General features: G+C 39.3%; 1 protein-coding gene across 1 annotated transcript in view; it reads right to left on the minus strand.

The window, feature by feature from the left end:
- FBXO3 (F-box protein 3) overlaps window positions 1–18795 on the minus strand; it is a 32292-nt gene extending 13497 nt beyond the window's left edge. The window contains exons 1-5 of the mRNA XM_003993151.5: window positions 18655–18795; window positions 14098–14187; window positions 12071–12234; window positions 2517–2631; window positions 562–766 (exon numbers count right to left, since the gene is read on the minus strand). Coding sequence (XP_003993200.1) covers window positions 562–766; window positions 2517–2631; window positions 12071–12234; window positions 14098–14187; window positions 18655–18758 — 678 coding nt within the window. The 5' untranslated portion in view covers window positions 18759–18795. The remainder of the gene's footprint in view (window positions 1–561; window positions 767–2516; window positions 2632–12070; window positions 12235–14097; window positions 14188–18654) is intronic.
- Between the last annotated feature and the right edge of the window lie 77 nt (window positions 18796–18872).

Raw genomic sequence — 18872 nt, forward strand, 5'->3', positions numbered from 1 at the left:
TACTTTAAATTCTTCTTTTAAGTTAAAAGTTCACATCTTGGCAAAAATGAAGCCAGAAGATCTACAACTACAAAATTACAAAGAACTGAAGAAGTAAGAATGAAACCAAACACCACACTGTCTGTGTTTATACTAAAATGATAACAAAAGCCTCCCCAAAAAAGTCATTATTTTTCAAGAACTCAAGCTATCTAATGAAGTGTTTAAAAAGTTTCTATTGCACTCAGAACTTGAATCGATTGATGTTCAAAAGCTAAATTTTTTAAGTTGGAAATGTATATTACAATTACTTCAACAAAATCTCATTCGTTTTCCTTAAATTTGAATTACCTTAACACATATCACAGCCCTCCCTCTGTGCACAGTGGTTTGCATTGATTATCCAATGTCTTCTGGCATTTCATTATGTCAGAATATTACGGCCAGATATTAGCCCTCTAATTAGATGGGTCTATAATTAAGTTGTATAATGCTCTATGCCATTCTACAGTCCTAAGGCACACATTTATACACTTATCAGAACACATCTTACAGCCATATTTAAAAACACTCTCTACTTACTGGACATTGGTAGAAAACTTCATTTTTGTTTCGGCCCTCGGCAGCTTCCACTGCTATGTACTGACTCAAACCAGTATGTATGCAAAAAGTTAAAGGGAGACAGTATTTCAGTCCCTGTCTCTGCTGGAAGCCTCCAGCAGCCGTATCGACGTCTAACAAATCCTCAGAACGATAGTGATTGGACAGCGCCATACTTCCCAACAACCTAAGAACAGAGACTCAAAAATGTAATCAATTGCAGTGCCAAACAAACAGCTGTGCTTCATCCTTTTGATGAACGATGTTTACATCAACAGCTTTATTAGAACTGATGAATATGTCCATTCTAGAGCAGGAACACCAAAAACACCACAATTTCTTTACATTCAAACACTTGAGTGGAAAGATTCTGATCTAAATTAAAAGCTTAAGCGTCTAAAATGTCTTAAAGACCTTTTTAAAAGAAAAATCATTTTATTGCTTTCAAGACCATCTTGCCATAATATACTGATTTGCTAGTGTTTTGCTATATATGCGTGTATGACTATTTTAATGTTTGAAGGTGTAAATTCTGATAGTTTTATCTTACTACAACCTAAACTACCAGACAATATCAGTGGAAACCAACCTAAGCCTTGTCCAAATTTTCATAAACTTTGGATGCATGGGGTCTAAACTGATCTCACTGCATATACATGAGAACATAGGTATTGGTCCTTGATAGAACCTTGATGGAAGGAATCCTTGATGATAGGATTCCTATCCTAAGTTTCACTATTTGCACTGAGGATAGATATAAATCCCTGTCTAGAAATTATGACCTGTTTGTCATGTCAATTCTGGGAAACTCTTTTATTAAAGTTCTCTCCTATTTGCTCTTAAATTATGACAATTTTTAAATTTTTGTCAAGTTTCGGTTCAGTAGGGAAAAAAGACTAGGAAAAAACCAGTCAGTACTTCACACTTATTTAGTCCTAATTGCCCAATATTTGATTTCTGAATACTACCTTGTAATCTCAGTATGATCACCCTGTACTCACTCAACCCTGATCTAAATGGTAACAGAGTCTCATATGATTCTTCACACACAAAGACACATCACCTTCCACTAAGAACAATGTAAAGTTCTCCCTAAACTCTTAGGAGCATTTCATTAAATGCAACGTCTCTGAAATAGCTTAATTTTCACAAAAGAACAAAAAGATTAGACCCAAAGTATATAGTTTTTAATACTGTGAATGAATTCGACAGCTACTACTACATGGCCTGCTTTTGCCAAAGGTTCCATAATGAATACTTCCTCTTAAAAATAGGCCGTTTAATTATAGGCTATGCCTGAATAGGACAAAACTATACTTTCTTCGGTGTATGTAGCTCTGAACAAATTATTGCGTTTTATATATATGGTACTCAGAATTTATATCAAGCTCTTCAAAACAATTTACCTGGGACAGAGACTTTAAGGGTTCTGAACAGTTTTAATTAAAATATACCCACACACACACATCCACCCTATGTACTACAGTACCCACCCCAACCCCAATCAGACTTTGTTTTAGAAGCATAAAGATGCACTGATAGAAATATTGCTTGCATGAGACATATTTACTTTAGTAAAATCAAATTCAAGATATAGGGTTTTTTTTTTTAAGATTTTTTTTTAAGGTTTATTTATTTTTGGGTCTGTGAGCGAGACACAGAATCTGAAGCAAGCTCTGGGCTCTGAGCTGTCAGCACAGACCTGGACTTGGGGCTTGAACCCACGAATTGTGAGATCATGACCTGAACCAAAGTCGGATGCTTAACTGACTGAGCCACCCAGGGGTCCCGAGATTTTGTCTTTTGGATTCTTACAAAGAAGAAGAGGGAATTCCTGTACACCTTTAATCTGTCAAGAGCAAGTACAAATTGTTTTTATTTTCATTCTGGGAAATCATTTGTGTCATTAAAAATAATCCAAATGGCAAACATCTTACCCAGGAACCACTAACTTCTGCCCATTGTGGATACGATATGAACATCGATAATCATCAGGAAGCTTGCAACCAATCTGAGCTTCCACTGCATCTAGGTCTTCCTCTCGAGCGCCCTCTGCAAATACATAAAAAAGCAAATTATGAAGAAACAATAATCCTTATATCTAAGGACAAATACAACCTTCTGCTAGCCAGTGGGACAATCGTAGAGCAAGCGAATTCTGTCCAAATTGTACTGCTGAAATACAGGGAAATTAGATGGAAAATTCAGAACAACAATATATCACTTTGGATTGACTCTGACATTTGAAGCACTGAGAAAGAAACTCCTCAGTTTCCCCTCAACAGGGAAAACACTGGCACTCCGTAAAATATGGAAAGGTAGGCAGCAGGGGAATCCGCAGTAATGTTTTTTGCATTATGCTGCAAACTTTAGGATATATCTCATTTTTCTTAATCTAACACACTCACGCTTCTCTACTAAAAAAAGCCTCTCCAGTTCTCCAAACTGATGTTGTTCAAGAGTCTTAACATAGTCTCTCAATGAGAAATATAGGGCATAGGTGGGTATAAGTTCATGCTGTGGGGAAGCCATTAACTTAAACCCAATTTTGCATGTTTGTAAGCTTGCCATATATTCCAGCTTCAAAAAGCCGGAAGTGATTACCAATACCAAGAGAAGGGATTCACTTCCAGCAATGGCTCACCAGGCTGTTGGAGCAAACTTCTTGCTGAGAACCAGGAAAATGCAACCGAAAAGTGGTTTCAGGGCTTTTGCAGAACCTCAAAGACAGTGAGGACGGGGGAGAGGAGGGTCAGAAGAACAGGGAAACTGAGAGCTCAGCAGGGCCTTTGGAGCAACCTTGTCTTAGAGGCTAGTGCCAAGTCTAAAAGCAAACATGTGGCTGAGAAGCTGAGCAAGGCTTTTGGCAGCAACACTGAGAGAATTTTCCAAAATCGATGAAAACACCAAACCACAGATTCAAGAAGCACTTCAGCCAGTGGAGAACAGTTATAAAGAAAATCATATCTAGACTCATTATTGGGAAACTGCTGAAAATCAGAGACAAAGAGAAATCTTAAAAGGCAGCCAAAGGGGGAAAGTCAGACAGTCCCCTTCAAAGGTATAACAACCAGACTGACAGCTACATTCTCAACAGAAACAATAGAAGCCAGAAGAATGGTATCTTCAAAGTGCTGAAAAAAATAACTGTTGACTAAAATTCTATACCCACTGAATATATATATTTCAAAAATGTAGGTGAAAGAAATACATTTTTAGATGAAAAACAATCTGAAAAATTCAGGAGTAGGGGTCTCTCCTTTAAAAAATTACTAAAAATGGGGTGCCTGGGTGGCTCAGTCAGTTGGGCATCTGACTTTGGCTCAGGTCACGATCTTACAATTGGTCAGTTCATGAGTTTGAGCCCTGCAGCTGATAGCTCAGCATAGAGCTGTGCCTCCCTCTCTCTCTGCCCCTCCCCCATTCATGCTCCGGGGCTCTCTCTCTCAAAAAAAAAAAAAAAATATGAAAATAAACAGAAATTTTTAAAAATTAAAACAAAACACTAAAAGGAATTCTTCCGGTAGAAGAAAAATGATCCCAAATGAAAGCATGAAGATGCAGGAAGAAATGAAGAGCAATGAGAAAAGGTAGATATGGAGGTAAGTCTAAAATGAAATTGAACTGAATATATAAAATAATAATAATAATCTTTCCAGGGAGAGAAAATATGTTCAAAATTAAAATCACAAAAACTGTAACACAAGAGGCAGGAGGGAGATAATTGGAGTTAAAGTAGTCCAAGGTTCTTGTATTGTCCAGGAAGTGGTAAAAATACTAATTTACAGTAGATTTTAGTTAAATCAGAGGTGCATACTTTAATCTCTAGGGTAATTGCTAAAAAAGTTATATAAGAAAAGGAGATACAGCATAAAACATAATTAAGAAGAATAGAAAAAAAGGAACATCTGTTCAGGAGCACAAATAAAAAACAATTAGGAACATGGCATATACTTAAATCCAAATACAGTAATAATTACATTAAATATAAATAAACTAAATAATCTAATAAATAAAAGAGTGACAGAAACAAAACAAAACACAATCATATACAAGAGAAACATCTTAGAGATGTAGATACAGAAAAGAAAGTTAAAATAGCTCTACCAAAATCACACAAAATAGACTTTCAGGCACACAGCATTATCAGAAGTAACAGAAGGCTTTTTGTAATGGCAAAAAGGTTAAATTGACTACACAAATATTATAATGCTAATTTTGTGTAACTAATAACACAGCTTCAAAATGTATTTTTTAAAATAACAGAACTAAAATTGAAAAAAGATATATCCACAACCACAGTTATTAGTTTTCTATTGCTGTGCTATTAGCAGCTGAAACCGCATTCATTTACTATCCCACAATTTCTGTAGGTAAGAAGTCTGGGCATGACTGAATTGGATCCTCCGCACAGGTCCCACTGGCTGAAATCACTGTGTCAACTCCGGCTGCTATGCATCTTAGGTTATGCATCTTATGCTTGAAGTCCTCTTCCAACTTCACTGGTTATGGTCAGAATTCATTTCCTTGCAGTTGCAGCACTGTGGCCCTCAGCTCCCAGAAGCCACCTGCCATTCCCTATCACATGGCCCTCATCACAACATGCTGGTTTACTTATTCAAAGCCAATACGAAATACCCATGCTTCAAATCTCTCTGCCTTCTGGAAGGGCCCGGTTCCTTTTAAGGGCTCACCTGTTTAGGTAAGGCCTGCTCCGGATAATTTTAATTTTGATTAACAATTAACTCAAATTTGACTAATTTGGGACCTTAATTAAATCTGCAAAGCCCATTCACCTTTGTCACATATTACCTAAAAAACAGGACTGAAATCAATTATCTCCAGCACCACTCACACTCAAAGGGAGGCCATTATCATACCAGGCATGTACAGCAGGGGTGAATCTTTGGAGCTCTCTCAGAATTCTGCCTACCACACTGAGAAATTTTAACATACCCCTCTCAGTAACTAATAGAACAAGTAGACAAAAAGAAAAAAGGAAATAAAATCAGTAAGAGTGCAAAAGATTTAAACAAAATTAACAATTTTTGCCTAATTATATATACAGTACTGAATCCAACAATCGCAAAATATACATTCTTTTCAAGAGTCCATGGAACATTTACCAAGACAGAGTATATGCTGGACCAGAGAACAAAGCACAACAAATTTCAAATGACTGAATTCAGAGTATATTCTCTGATCCAGAGGAATTAAAATATAAATTATATTAAGAAGATTACTTAAAAAAAAAAAAAACTCAAATATTTGGAAATCAAGCAATACTTTTCTATATAATCTGTGGCTCAAAGAAGAAATCAAAAGAAATCAGAAAATATTTTGAATCTCACGTAAATTAAAATACAACATATTAAAACTTATGAGATGAAGCTAAAGCCATGCTTAAAGGGAAATCTGTAGCAAATGCATCTGAAGAAAACAAGAAAGCCTAAAAATTTATGATCTAATCACCTCAGGTAAAGGAAAAAGCCACAGTAAACTCAGAAAGAAATCAGAGAAATTAATGAAATAATAGAAAATGAATATAGAGAGGATTGACAAAGGCTAAAGTCAGTTCTTCGAAAAAACTATTAAGGTTAACTCTGATCAAGAATAACAGAAAAAGCACAAATAATATCAGAAACAGAAAGGTGAAATCACTACAGATACAACAGCAAGCATCATACAGGTAAAAGGATATTATAAAAAACTTTACAGCAGTAAATTAGAACATGTAAATGAAGTGGACAATTTCCTAGAAATATACTCAAAACTGACATAAGAATAAATAGAAAATCTGAATAGTACTCTATCTAATAAAGAAATTGCATCTGTAACTTAAAACCTTCCCACAGTGAAAACTCCAGGACTGAGTGGCTTCGCTGGTGCATTCCACTAACAATTTAAGCAAGACAGACTACCAAGCTTATATAAACTTTTCCAGAGAACAGACAAAGAAGCAACACTTTCCAACTTGGCTGGCCTTTTATAAGGCCAGCATCATCTTGATACCAAAACCTGACAAGAACATTGCAAGAAGGAAAAATTACAGGCCAAAGTCTCTCATGAACATGGATGTAAAACCCCAATCAAATACTAGCAAATCAAATCCAACATATGAAAAGGATATTATAGCCAAAGTATGTTTATTCCAGAAATACAAAGTTGGTTTAATATTCAGAAAATCAATGAATGCAATTCAGCATATTAACAGAATGAAGTAGGAAAATCATGTGATAATCAGAAGGCTGGAAAGTCATTTGACAAAAACTCAAGTATCCACACAAAGACAGGGGGGCCTGGGTTGGTTAAGCAGCTGCCTTTGGCTCAGATAATGATCTCACAGTTCATGGGTTCAAGCCCCACATGGGGCTCTGTGCTGAGAGCTCAGAGCCTGGAGCCAGCTTGGTATTCTGTGCGTGTCTCTCTCTCTGCCTCTCCCCCGCTCATCCTCTGTCTGTCTGTCTGTCCTCTCTCTCAAAAATGAATAAACATTAAAAAAAATTTTTAAGCAGGAAGACAAAAATAGGGGCGCCTAGGTGGCTCATTTGGTTAAGCATCTGACCCTTCATTTTGGTTCAAGTCATGATCTCAAGATTTGTGAGTTCAAGCCCCACATCAGGATCTACACTGACAGTGTGGAGTCTGCTTGGGATTCTCTGTCTCCCTCTCTCTTTCTCTCAAAAATAAATAAACATTTAAAAAATATTTTTTTAAGTTTATTTATTTTTGAGAGGGAGAGAGAGACAGAGTGAGAGTGGGGGAGGGACAGAGAGAGAGGGAGACACAGAATCCCAAGAAGGCTCCAGGCTCTGAGCTGTCAGCACAGAGCCCGTTGTGGGGCTTGAACTCACAAACCGTGAGATCATGACCTGAGCTAAAGTCAGACACTTAACCAACTGAGCCACCCATGCACCCCTCAAAAACAAATAAACTTTAAAATAAAAAATAAAACACAAAGACAAAAGTAAAAAAAAAAAAAATCTCTCCACAAACTAGGATCAGAAGAGACTTTCTTCAATGTGATAAAGAATAGCTACAAAAAACCTACAGCAAACATCATCTTTAAAGGAGAAATGTTGAAAGCTTTCCCTCTGTGATCAGAAAGATAAGGATGCTCACTCTCAGCATTTCTATCCAACATCACACCGAAGGCCTTAGCCAGTGCAGTAAAACAGGAAAAAGAAATGAATGACGTGAAGACTGGAAAGCTAGAAGTAAAAGTGTCATTATTCAATATCCTTAGGGAAATGTAAATTAAAATCACCACTACATACCCACTAGAAAGGCAAAAAAAAAAAAAAAAAAGAATGACAATGTTAAAGTGTTGGTAGGACTGTAAAGTTTTAGAACCACTTTGGAAAATTAATAGTATCTTCTAAAGTTTAACATAAGCATACTCCACAAGCCAGGAAACTCAATCCTCGATATTTACTTGATAGAAATATGCTCATATGTACACCAAAAATTATCTGTAACATTATTTATAATAGCCCCGAACTAGAAATAACCCAATATCCATCGACAGTAGAATGAATCTATAAATTAGAGCCTACCCATGTAATGGCAGACTATAGTGCAACAAAAATGAATAAGCTACTGTTACAACACAGTTGAATCTCACAGACAAAATAGAAATAATTCACATAAAATATAGACTTAATCATGCAATTTATATAAAGTTCAAAAAGAGAAAACTATTCAGTGGCGCTAGCAATCATGATAGCAATTACCTCTGAGAAAGATGGGGTGGGGGCGGGGCTCTAGGTACAGAAAATCATTCTACTTCTTGACCTGGAGGGTGTTACAATGGTCATGTCTATGTTGTGATAATTTATCAAGTTGTACACTTATGATCCACACGCATTTCTGTATGTTAGTTAACATTACCAGTGATGGCGTGTGGATGATAATCTTTCTAAACACCCATTACCCCAATCTAATCATAAGTAATTCTTCAGACAAAGCTGTTTTGAGAAACATTCTACAAAATACCTGACCAATACTCCTTCAGACTATCAAGATCATGAAAGACAAGGAAAGACAGAGAAATTGCCACAGACCAGAAGACACTACGGAGACATGACAATTAGAGGCAATGTGGTATTCTGGATTGAATTCCAGAATCAAATTCCATATTAATGGAAACTGTGGTGAAATCCGAATGAAACCTGGAATTTAGTTCATAGTTACATACCAATGAAGACTTTAGTTTTGACAAATGTCCCGTAGGCAGATACACTAGGGGAAACTGAAACTGGGTGAAGTGTGTACAAGAACTCTCTGTACTAGCTTTGCAACTTACTGCAATCTACAATTATTCCAAAATAAAAAGTTTATTTAAAAAAAAAAAAGTTTAGTACAGAAGAAAACATGAATAGTTGCCTGAACCAGAAATTGAGAGGAAGGAAACTAATATTGGTATAGTTAGTGCTACATGTTGGACATTTAACATATAACCTTAAGAAAATAAGAATTTCTTGAAGAAGAGATAGCTGGACGGAAAAAAGTAAGACAATGACAACAAGAGAGAAATATAAGGAAATACATGTTTACAATATAGTAAAATCAAGGTTGAGAGGGACATCTTCCTATAGTAGAATTTGGGCCACAACCAGACCAGGTTCAAATCTCAGCTCTACCACCCACGAGCTGTGTGATCTCTGGCAAGTAATTTCACCTCTTTAATCCATTTCATCTGCCAAATGGGGAATAATACTACCTGCCTGAGAGAATTATAGTGAGGATTAAATAAGCTTCCTGTGTTTAATATGGTGCTTTCCTGGCACTCAATAAATGTTCATGTACTTCCGTTGCTCCTTAGACCACTTGTGTGAAAAAGCAGGGAAAAGGTTACCGGGAGCCAAGAAACCTCCACTGAAATTCTACCTCTGTCACTTACTAGTTATGGGACCTTGTGTAAATCACCTAAACTCTCTGAGCCTGTCCCTGCACCTGTAAAACAAGGGAACTGGTATAAATCGGGGACTGACAAATTACAACCTGCAGCCCAAATCCCAGCCTGCAGCCTGTTTCTGTAAATGAAGTTTTCTTGGAACACTGCCTCGCCCCTTTGTCTATGTATTATCTATGGCTGCTTCCCCACAATAACAGTAGAGTTGAATAGTTGTCACAGAGACCATCTATCTCTCAAAGACTAAAATATTTACTATCTGGTCATTTAAAGAAAAAGTTTGTCAACCTCTGGTCTAAATGGTCTCAAAGGCCCCTTTTAAATCTGAAGTTCTAAGCCCACATGTAAGGTAAATACGGAATCTGAAGACACATGTTATATACCATTAGATAGATTGGTACAAGATATATTAATATACCATAATTTCAAGGTACTCTGTAAAACTTTCCCCAAGCCCGATGCCTATTTGCTTTCCAAGTTTCCTTTCTATCTGCCATCTCCATAACCTTGAGATTGAGTCAGGGACTGTCGCCGCTGAGGTGAGTAGCTAGTTCCTGATTCAGTCCTACAACTCATAGGCCTGGCACCCCTAGAATCCCCAGCATTCCAGATATCAAACAGCTTTTACCCCATTCCTCAGGGCAAAACCCCCAGACAACGGGCACCTGGGAGTGAAACAGGGGCTATCAAGGAAGTCTCTGACAACCTCACCTCTAACCATTAGGTATAGAACAGTGAGCAGCGAACCTGGGAATGCCAAATGGGAGTCCTCCCAACCCCCCAAAAAAAGGAAGAAAAAAAAAAGAAAAACAAAAAAAGAAGCTGCTCTACATCTTTAGTTTCTTCGTTTCTTGGTAGCTCTGTGACTAAAAGGAGAACCATGCTTATATTCTCATGTTCCGAACATGCTAGTATTGGACTTGCTCTCTAAGAGTCCTAAGACACTCTGGACAAAATAGGATAGGTCCTCTCTCCCATCAGTTATTGAGACCATAGCTCTGGGGTCAGCTCTATATATTCAAATCCTGGCTCTGCGGCCTTTTGTTTTGTGACAGCAAACAACTTACTTGGCTTTTTATATCTTAGGTAGTTCACCTATATAATAATTATCTATCTCATAAGATTTGGGTACATTAAATGGAATAATATAAAACAATTAGCTTAGTGCCTTGATTTGTGTTTAATACAAAATAATAGCTATTACAAACCCTTACCTATTTTACTTATATTCTGAAATACCTATTTTCGGAATGACCTTCCTCTTGAAATTATTTAACCCCACACACCAAGTAGATATTGGTCATATTGTTCTTTTCTTCCAAGACCAAAAAGCCACTGAAGATATTAATCAAGGATACTTTCCTTCAAAGCTCTACTCCCCCTGCCAAATCAATCTTTCCTCTAGCTCCTAGCAACTCAGTTTGAAGTACCTGGTCATACAATCATGGTTTGTACGAGATTCATGTTTGCATGGGAAGTTACAGTGGAAATACGGAATGTAAAAGGAAGGCTACTTCTTTTTTTTGTTTTTCTTTTTTTCAACGTTTATTTATTTTTGGGACAGAGAGAGACAGAGCATGAACGGGGGAGGGCCAGAGAGAGAGGGAGACACAGAATCTGAAACAGGCTCCAGGCTCTGAGCCATCAGCCCAGAGCCTGACGCGGGGCTCGAACTCCCGGACCGCGAGATCGTGACCTGGCTGAAGTTGGACGCTTAACCGACTGTGCCACCCAGGCGCCCCAAAGGAAGGCTATTTCTAAAGAGACCTTAGTTCAAAAGGAATACATGTGAGAAGAACTGATTCCAATTACAGCTCAGCTCAGCCCAGCAAAGCCAAAACATGTTTTATATTCCTTTTAGTGGAGAAATCTGAAAAAACTTGGAGACTAAAGCAGGTAAGTAGCAATATATCTGCAACCTATTTATATACTTTCCTGGGCATAAATTAGCAAATCAAATGAATGGGAAAGAGCTTGTTAATATCTCTTCCCAGAGTTGGACAATAATAGAAAGAGCACAAATTCTGGGGTCAAATAGACCTCAGTTCAAATCTTAGTTTTAACTGTTCTGTAAATGTCAAAATAGGGATGAAAGGTTTCCTTATTTTAGTATGCTCCTCTCACACCCTTAAACACCCAGGTCTTTAATACTTGATCTTTCTAAATCATTAGACTATCAAACAACAATTTACTTGCACTAAAAATAAGAAAGAGGGTTGATACAGCAGGCAGTTTTTCAATTAAAAAACAAATCCTTTGAAAGAAATCATAATAGTTATCCTCAAGCAATCTTCCTATTAGTGAGTTTATTATAAAACATAAGGATACAAGGAGTTCAGCTTTCCCTTCTAATAAATAATCACATGGGTCCCCAGGCACTCAAAAATGGGACAAGCAGTAAAGCAAGAGTCCTTTTAGTAATATAGGCTTCCTATTTTCTTGGCCAAATATGAATGGTGAATTGCAGATAATGTTGGTGAATTACAGAGTAGCATAGATGATAAGAAAACCAAAGTTATTTAACCTATTTATACTACAGTTACTAGATGAAGAAGGGAGACCCTGCATTCCCAGTACCTTTCAGAGACAAAACCATCCGAGGACATCTGGGCTCCAAATATTTCTTGAGATCATCCCAGGCCTTTTTAATAGCAGCATAATGGTCAATGTATCTTCCTACATCAGAGTAAGTATCTATGAAGAGAGATTTCCAACACTGATTCTTCTGTGTTTTCTCTTCCCTAAACAGATTTTAAAAAATGAGATTAAAAATCTTTTGAAATGAAATCAAACACTTACCAACATACTTTATTGGGAATTTGTGCTTACCTCTCCCTTCCTTTTCACTTATTTTAGCTACAAATGAAGACTAGATAGCAAAAGTGATACATACATCAAAAAATTCTACAGGAGTTATTGCTGGCAGGGTGGGATTATGAGTCACTTATTGTCTTATTTCTACTTATTCTTTCCCCTAAGTTTTCCCCTATGTCCTTAATGAAACACATTGTGAATAGTATATAAGGTATGAATTTCAACTTACTCCTTAAAACATCACAATTATAAAGTTTTAAAGCATATTATGTAGTTGTTTTACTTTAGAAAACATTTAGAATTTAATGACATAACGATACTAATACGATTTACCTACACCGGGTTACCCAGAAAATCATGTAGCATTCAAAGTAATCACATGATTCAATCTCTCATTTGGTACAATTCCACATACATTTATTGAGTGTCTACTCAGCCATGGAGGACATTAAAAATGAGGCTTATTTTCTGCCCTCAAATAATGTATATTCTAATCAGGGGGAAAGAATGAAGCGTAAACTTAAGAGTCAGAAGTGGCACAGGATAAGGCAGCCACAAAGGGCCTTCTGGTATCATGCTAACGAGGTTGGACCTTATCCTGTAGGGAACGGAGAGCTACTGAAGGGTTTTAACAGGGGAGCTGCAAGAGAGAATTGTGGTTGTGGTTTGGGGGGTGTGTAAACCTGAGGTACAAGAGATGAGTCAGGAGGGTTGTGAGGAGTTCTGGTAAGAGATGATGAACTGACCTAAAACGGGTAGCTAGATGAAATGAGAAAAAAGATTCAAGAAATATAGAGAGGCTAAAATCAGAAAGCGCTTGGTAATTGAATGAATGTAGAAACAGAAAGAGAGGAGATCTAGGATGATGCCTGTTTCTGGTTTGGAAGGCCCAGGTGGATGGTACCACCATGAAGATGAGGAATGCAGGAGAATCGGGTTTAGGGATGGTGAAAACAACGATTCAGGTGTTGTTTGGGGGGTGGGGGGAGACAGGGGTTGGAAGGAAAATAATGTACATACATATTATCAAAACCATACAGTACCAACGAACTTATGAAAAACTAGTCTCCTCTTCTAAGTCCAACCCTTCAAAGGAAACTTTCGTTATTTCTGGAAGTTATAAGTCTAAACATTTATGCCTCTAGTCTTGATCTATCGATTTTGTATCTATCTACTGATACCCCAAAGAAAAAGATCAGTTCAGACAATACTTAAAATTTCCTCTTCCCCATTCTTCCTCCTCCCAGGGTTTGATAGCCTATTATTTTTAGTTCTACTGAGTAACTTGCAGCTTTAAATAATATACTTAGACCTTTACTTCTTGCTTTGCCAACTTGCCAGGACTTGATTCCCTCAATCTAAGAAATAGATATTGACAACCCTACCTTTTCTTTTGTCTTTCCCAACGCCACCTTCTGTCAACTACACTTTCATTCTGTCAGGTTTATTAACATTTACTGAACTCAGAAAACCCTTGTGGGTCGTCCAGTGGAAAAGGTCCAGCAGGCGGTTGTGATCTCCGTGGGGATGTCAGGGATGGACATTCAGGTTTGGGAGTCAGGAGCACACAGGCAGCCACTATAAACGGCAACATGCATGCAGAATTCATAGAGGGAGAAGAGCAGTGGCCCAAGGACAGAAACTTAGAGAACACCAGCATTTACTGGGAGGCACAAGGAGAACAATCAAAGGAGATAAAGAGAGAAGGGTTAGAGAGGAGGATCCGGACAGACTAGTGTTACAGAAGCCAAGGGACAGATTTCAGAAATACATATTTCCTGAATACTCACTCAGATATCAGCCAGTATTTTTTGCAATGTCTTCTCCACAGCGGATCATGACTTGATAGCTGGCTAAGCCTTCGACTGACATAGCAACAACTGGCAGTAACCAGATTCAAGGTTAGTATGAAAGAAAATAAGAAAACAGTTTAGAAATAAAGATAAAAATACTCAGTGTTGTTTTATTTTATTCCTTTTACGTTTCTTATTTCCCACTTTCCACCCTTATAATTGCAAAACAGTATTTTCTAAAACCTGTTCAGCATGTTAGCTACTATAATTACCTTGTGAGTGGTGAAATCTTAACTATTTGAGTTCACAAATAAACCCCCCAAACCTCTACAACTATAGTTTTCGTATGAAAGTCTATAAAACATAAACTTTTGGAGTTGTTAATTTCAAATCAAAGAGTTTTCATGCACTTATTATTGGGACAGTACTTCTACATACAGGAAGAAATGTTATTCAGATGTAAACAAAAAAGAAATGTTAAGATCTGCAAGACATTTGATATTAAATACATAAGCCTTTTGTCTTTTTTGTTCCAATTTTTTCTTAAAGGAAAGAAATATTGCAGCCAAAACCAATTTTAGCAACTATTGGAAAGCCCATCTCTAAAATACGTCAGAATCATTATAGTTCTGATTCAGTATCCATAGTGATCCAAGTTAGTATCAGCTGCTCAAAAACATGGAATATTAGAGATAAAATAATTTTCTTATTATATAGAGACTTCTAATACAATAGTGCTCCAGTCCTACAAAGCCTACCCTACTTAATTAATTTGCAAAAAGAATGAACCTAGGATTAGGAAAATGGATTTCGGTCCTTTCAGAAGATGAATCACAGGTTGTAGAAAAGCCGATATTCAAAGATCTCAGCTGTGCAATAGGTAATCAATTAAGGGAATCTTAAATTACATGGGGCTTGTCAAAGCCATGACTGGGGCATGTGAGAAACAACTGATGGTAAATAATATAATAGCCTTTGTTCAATTTTCAGATTTTACACAAACATCATCCTGATCCTTTTCTTCCAAGCTCAGGAGGTGCCCAAACTAATATTTGCAAACATAGGAATCCGTCCAGTTTTGCCAATTTGGAGTTCATTCCTTCTTTTCTTGATCCTTCTCTCTCTACTGTCCCCACAGGTAAACAACATAAAAGAATCTCTGGAATAAGCACCGAAGGTGATTTTGATGTACGTGAAGGATGAGAAATACTGTTCTAGACATTCTGACTCTGTTGGCTTGGGGTAAGATCTGTATCTCAAGCATGTGTATGTTTAAAAAGTGTCACATGTTGGGGCCCCTGGGTGGCTTAGTCCATTGAACATCAGACTCTTGATCTAGGCTCAGCTCATCATCTCACAGTACGTGAGATCAAGCCCGCATCGGAGCCTGCTTGGGATTCTCGCTCTCCCTATCTCTCTGCCCCTCCCCTGCTTGTACTCTCTCTCTCTCTCTCTCTCAAAATAAATAAACTTAAAAAAAAGTGTCACATATAATTCTGACACACAGTGAGGGTTAAGAATGAATAGTACACAATAAATCATCGGGAAGAGATCCACATCGTGCAGCTAATATTACACAATGATCCCAACAGACTACCCCAATCCAACACCATCCAGTTCAGTAAATATGTATCTAAAACTTTGGAGCTCAGCAATAGGCAAGACACTTGGCAAAGTGGGGCTGTACAGTGCAGGAAAGAAGTTGTAGTACACTGGAAACTTTTTTGAAAATAAAATGTGATGTTTGTGACAGTTAACTTTATGTGTCAACTTGCCTGCGCCAAGGGATAGATACCCAGATAGCTGGTTAAACATTTCTGTGTGTGTGTGTGTGTGTAGATGTTCTGGAAAGGATTAGCATTTGAAATGGTGGACAATGTGGGTGGGCATCATCTAATCCACTGAGGGCCTGAATAGAACAAAAAGGTTCTTCTCTAAAGCATTTAAAATAAAATCGGATCCCCTCATCTTGGCTCACAGGGTCCTGCATGATCTCACCAGTCTCTTCTCAAGCCATTCTGCCTGTGAGTCACTCCCTAACTCCCACAACACCATTCTAGCACCTCCAACAGGCTATGTTATTGTCCAATCAGCTTCTGAACACACTGTTCCCTCTGCCAGGACTGCTCTATGCCATCCTTCATATACGACAACTCCTTGCAATGTGAACTGATCATCCCTCCCTCCCATTCCTTTACAGAGGAACTGGTTTATTTCCTTCATAGCAAACAGCATCTCTTGTAATTATGCGCTTTGTTTTCCCATCTTGCCCACACAACTGTAAAACTTCGTAAGAGAGGCCTCTCTGTCTTGTTCACTGTTATATCCCCAACATTTAACTGGCTGGCACACAGCAGACACTGAAAAAGAATCTACTGAATAAATGAAGAATACTAAGATAAACAAACAGTCTTTACCTTTTGAGAATTTTAAAAATGTTTATTTATTTTAAGGAGAGACAGTGAGAGTGAGAGAGAGAGAGAGAGAGAGAGAGAGAGAGAACATGAGGGAGGGGTAGAGAGGATCCCAAGCGGGCTTGGAGCTGTCAGCATAGAGCCTGACCCTGGGCTCAAACTCCACTGGAACTCACGGCTGTGAGATCATGACCTGTGTGGAAATCAAGAATCAGATGCTTAACTGACTGAGCTCCCCAGGCACCCCAAGACAGTCTTTACTTTTAAGAAGTGCACAAATCTAGGGGTGCCTGGGGGGCTCAGTGGGTTGAGGGTCCAACTCTTGATTTCGGCTCAGGTCATGCTCATGATCCCAGGGTTGTGGGATCGAGCCCCACGACAGGCTAGATCTATGCTGAGCATGGAGCCTGCTTGAGATTCTTTCTTTCTTCCCCTCTGGCCCTCCCCCAACTCGTTCCCTCTTTCTAAAGAAAATAAAATTTAAATTAAAAAAAAAAAGCACACAATCTATCTGGTATGGCAAATAAACTCTGCAAAAGAAAGAAGAAGGTAGAGGAATCAGGAGAGAGGGTCTTAAAGAAATTCCATCTTGCCAGGTTGAGAAAAGGCAAGCAAGGCTTCCAGGCAGGGTCAAGAGCTTAAGCCACTGAACAAAAAAACAACAAGTGTGCAGTATGCTGGCAGAGGTCTGATTTGGCTAGAGTGGTCTGTGCCAAATTGATAAGGACCATAAATGCTCCCAGAAGTTTAGGTTATAGTCTGTAAATAAACAAGAAGTATCATAGGTTAAGGAGAATGACAGCCAGATCTGTCTTAGAAAAATCACTCTGGCAGCAATGTGTGTGTGTGTGTGTGTGTGTGTGTGTGTGTGTGTGTGTGTGTGTCTTAGATTTCTAAGAGGCTATATAGCAACAAAATATTGCAGATGACAACAGTTTGCTCCTGGAACAGCCTTTTCCAAAGAAAAGACAAACGTTATTTCTCTGCTTTAAGTACCAGCCTGGGTAGAGAAAAATTTATTTTCTTGAAAAACAAAGTTACAGGCACTAATATAGATAGCAGCCAGAAACTGGAGTTATCCCTCTCTCGCCACATAGCTAGGCAAGCCAACAATTATTATTAATAAATCCAAGAATGCTGTATTTCTAAAAGAATTTCTGATAACACAGGGCGCAATAATCAAATGGTTAGAATCCAGTTGGTAATACAAAACAACAAATCAAAACAAAACAAAACGAATCTTGCCTACCCATCCTTAAGAGGGCGATTTTGCCTCCTCTGCAAATATATATGGTGGCACAAGAAAGACAGAGCCATGCCACCAGCTGTCAAGGGTGTAAACAACGCCATTTCTTCCACCATCCCTGACAGTCCCGAGCGCAGAAGGAACTGGGCACTTAACCACCCTTACCAGCAACCGGTGTTTATTTTTGGAACGGATGCTGGTAATGTGGGAAACCCAAAGCGTACAGGGGAGAAGACGGTCACCTGTATCGCACCACCGGAAGTCACTACCAAAACACAAAATCCAACATGCAACCGTGAGGAGGAAAGCTGGCAGCAAAACAATTATCAAGCATAGATGTCCGAAAGTGAGCCCTGCTAGATATTATGGTACCACGGAAGTCGCACCTGGGGGCGGGTCAGAGGGTCGCCTGGCTCCTTCCCTCCGGCGCCCCACCTGCCCACTACTGCGTCCCAGTCCGCAGGCCCTGGTCCAAGCAGAAAAGAGCACTTGGCCTGGACAGGGGCTTTTCCAAAGCATCCAGGGCTGGGCCAGATCGGGCCGAAACCAGCGGGGCGGGCGGCGGGTACTGGGCACTGGGGTTGGTGGGGCAGCAAGGGGGAGCAATACCTCCCCGATCTTACAACTGGGCCTCGCCGAGGCCTGGGAGAGAGGACTCTCGTCGCTCCTCAGGCCTGGGCCCTGGACGGGAGGAAGATCTAAAGGCGGGGCCCTTTCCACCCCCGTCTCGCCCAGGCCCTGGGGTGGCTCTGCAGGATCAGGGCTGCCCTGGCGTCACCTTCTGGCTGACGCGGGAGTCCAGGTCCGGTCGGCTAGCCGGGCCTCTGTCCCTCCTGCCTCACTGCCTTCCCCCGCCCCGTGACCCCACCCCTGCCATGCGCGTCGTCCCATTACTTGATTAGGTCCCGGTAGTCCAAGAAGGATAAGATGAGGAGCAGGGGATCGGTCGGCAGCGATTCTAGGGTCAGCGGTGCCGACTGGGTCTCCATCGCCGCCATCTTGCCTGGCCCGGTGCAGGCCTGGCCCCGCCCCGGCCCCGCCCAGACCCCGCCCCCCGCCGCCACCGCCCGAGCCGCTCCCCAGCCGCTGGTACAGGTTTGTTATGTAACCGC

Source organism: Felis catus, chromosome D1 (assembly GCF_018350175.1).
Source record: "Felis catus isolate Fca126 chromosome D1, F.catus_Fca126_mat1.0, whole genome shotgun sequence".
Classification (NCBI taxonomy): Eukaryota; Metazoa; Chordata; class Mammalia; order Carnivora; family Felidae; genus Felis; species Felis catus.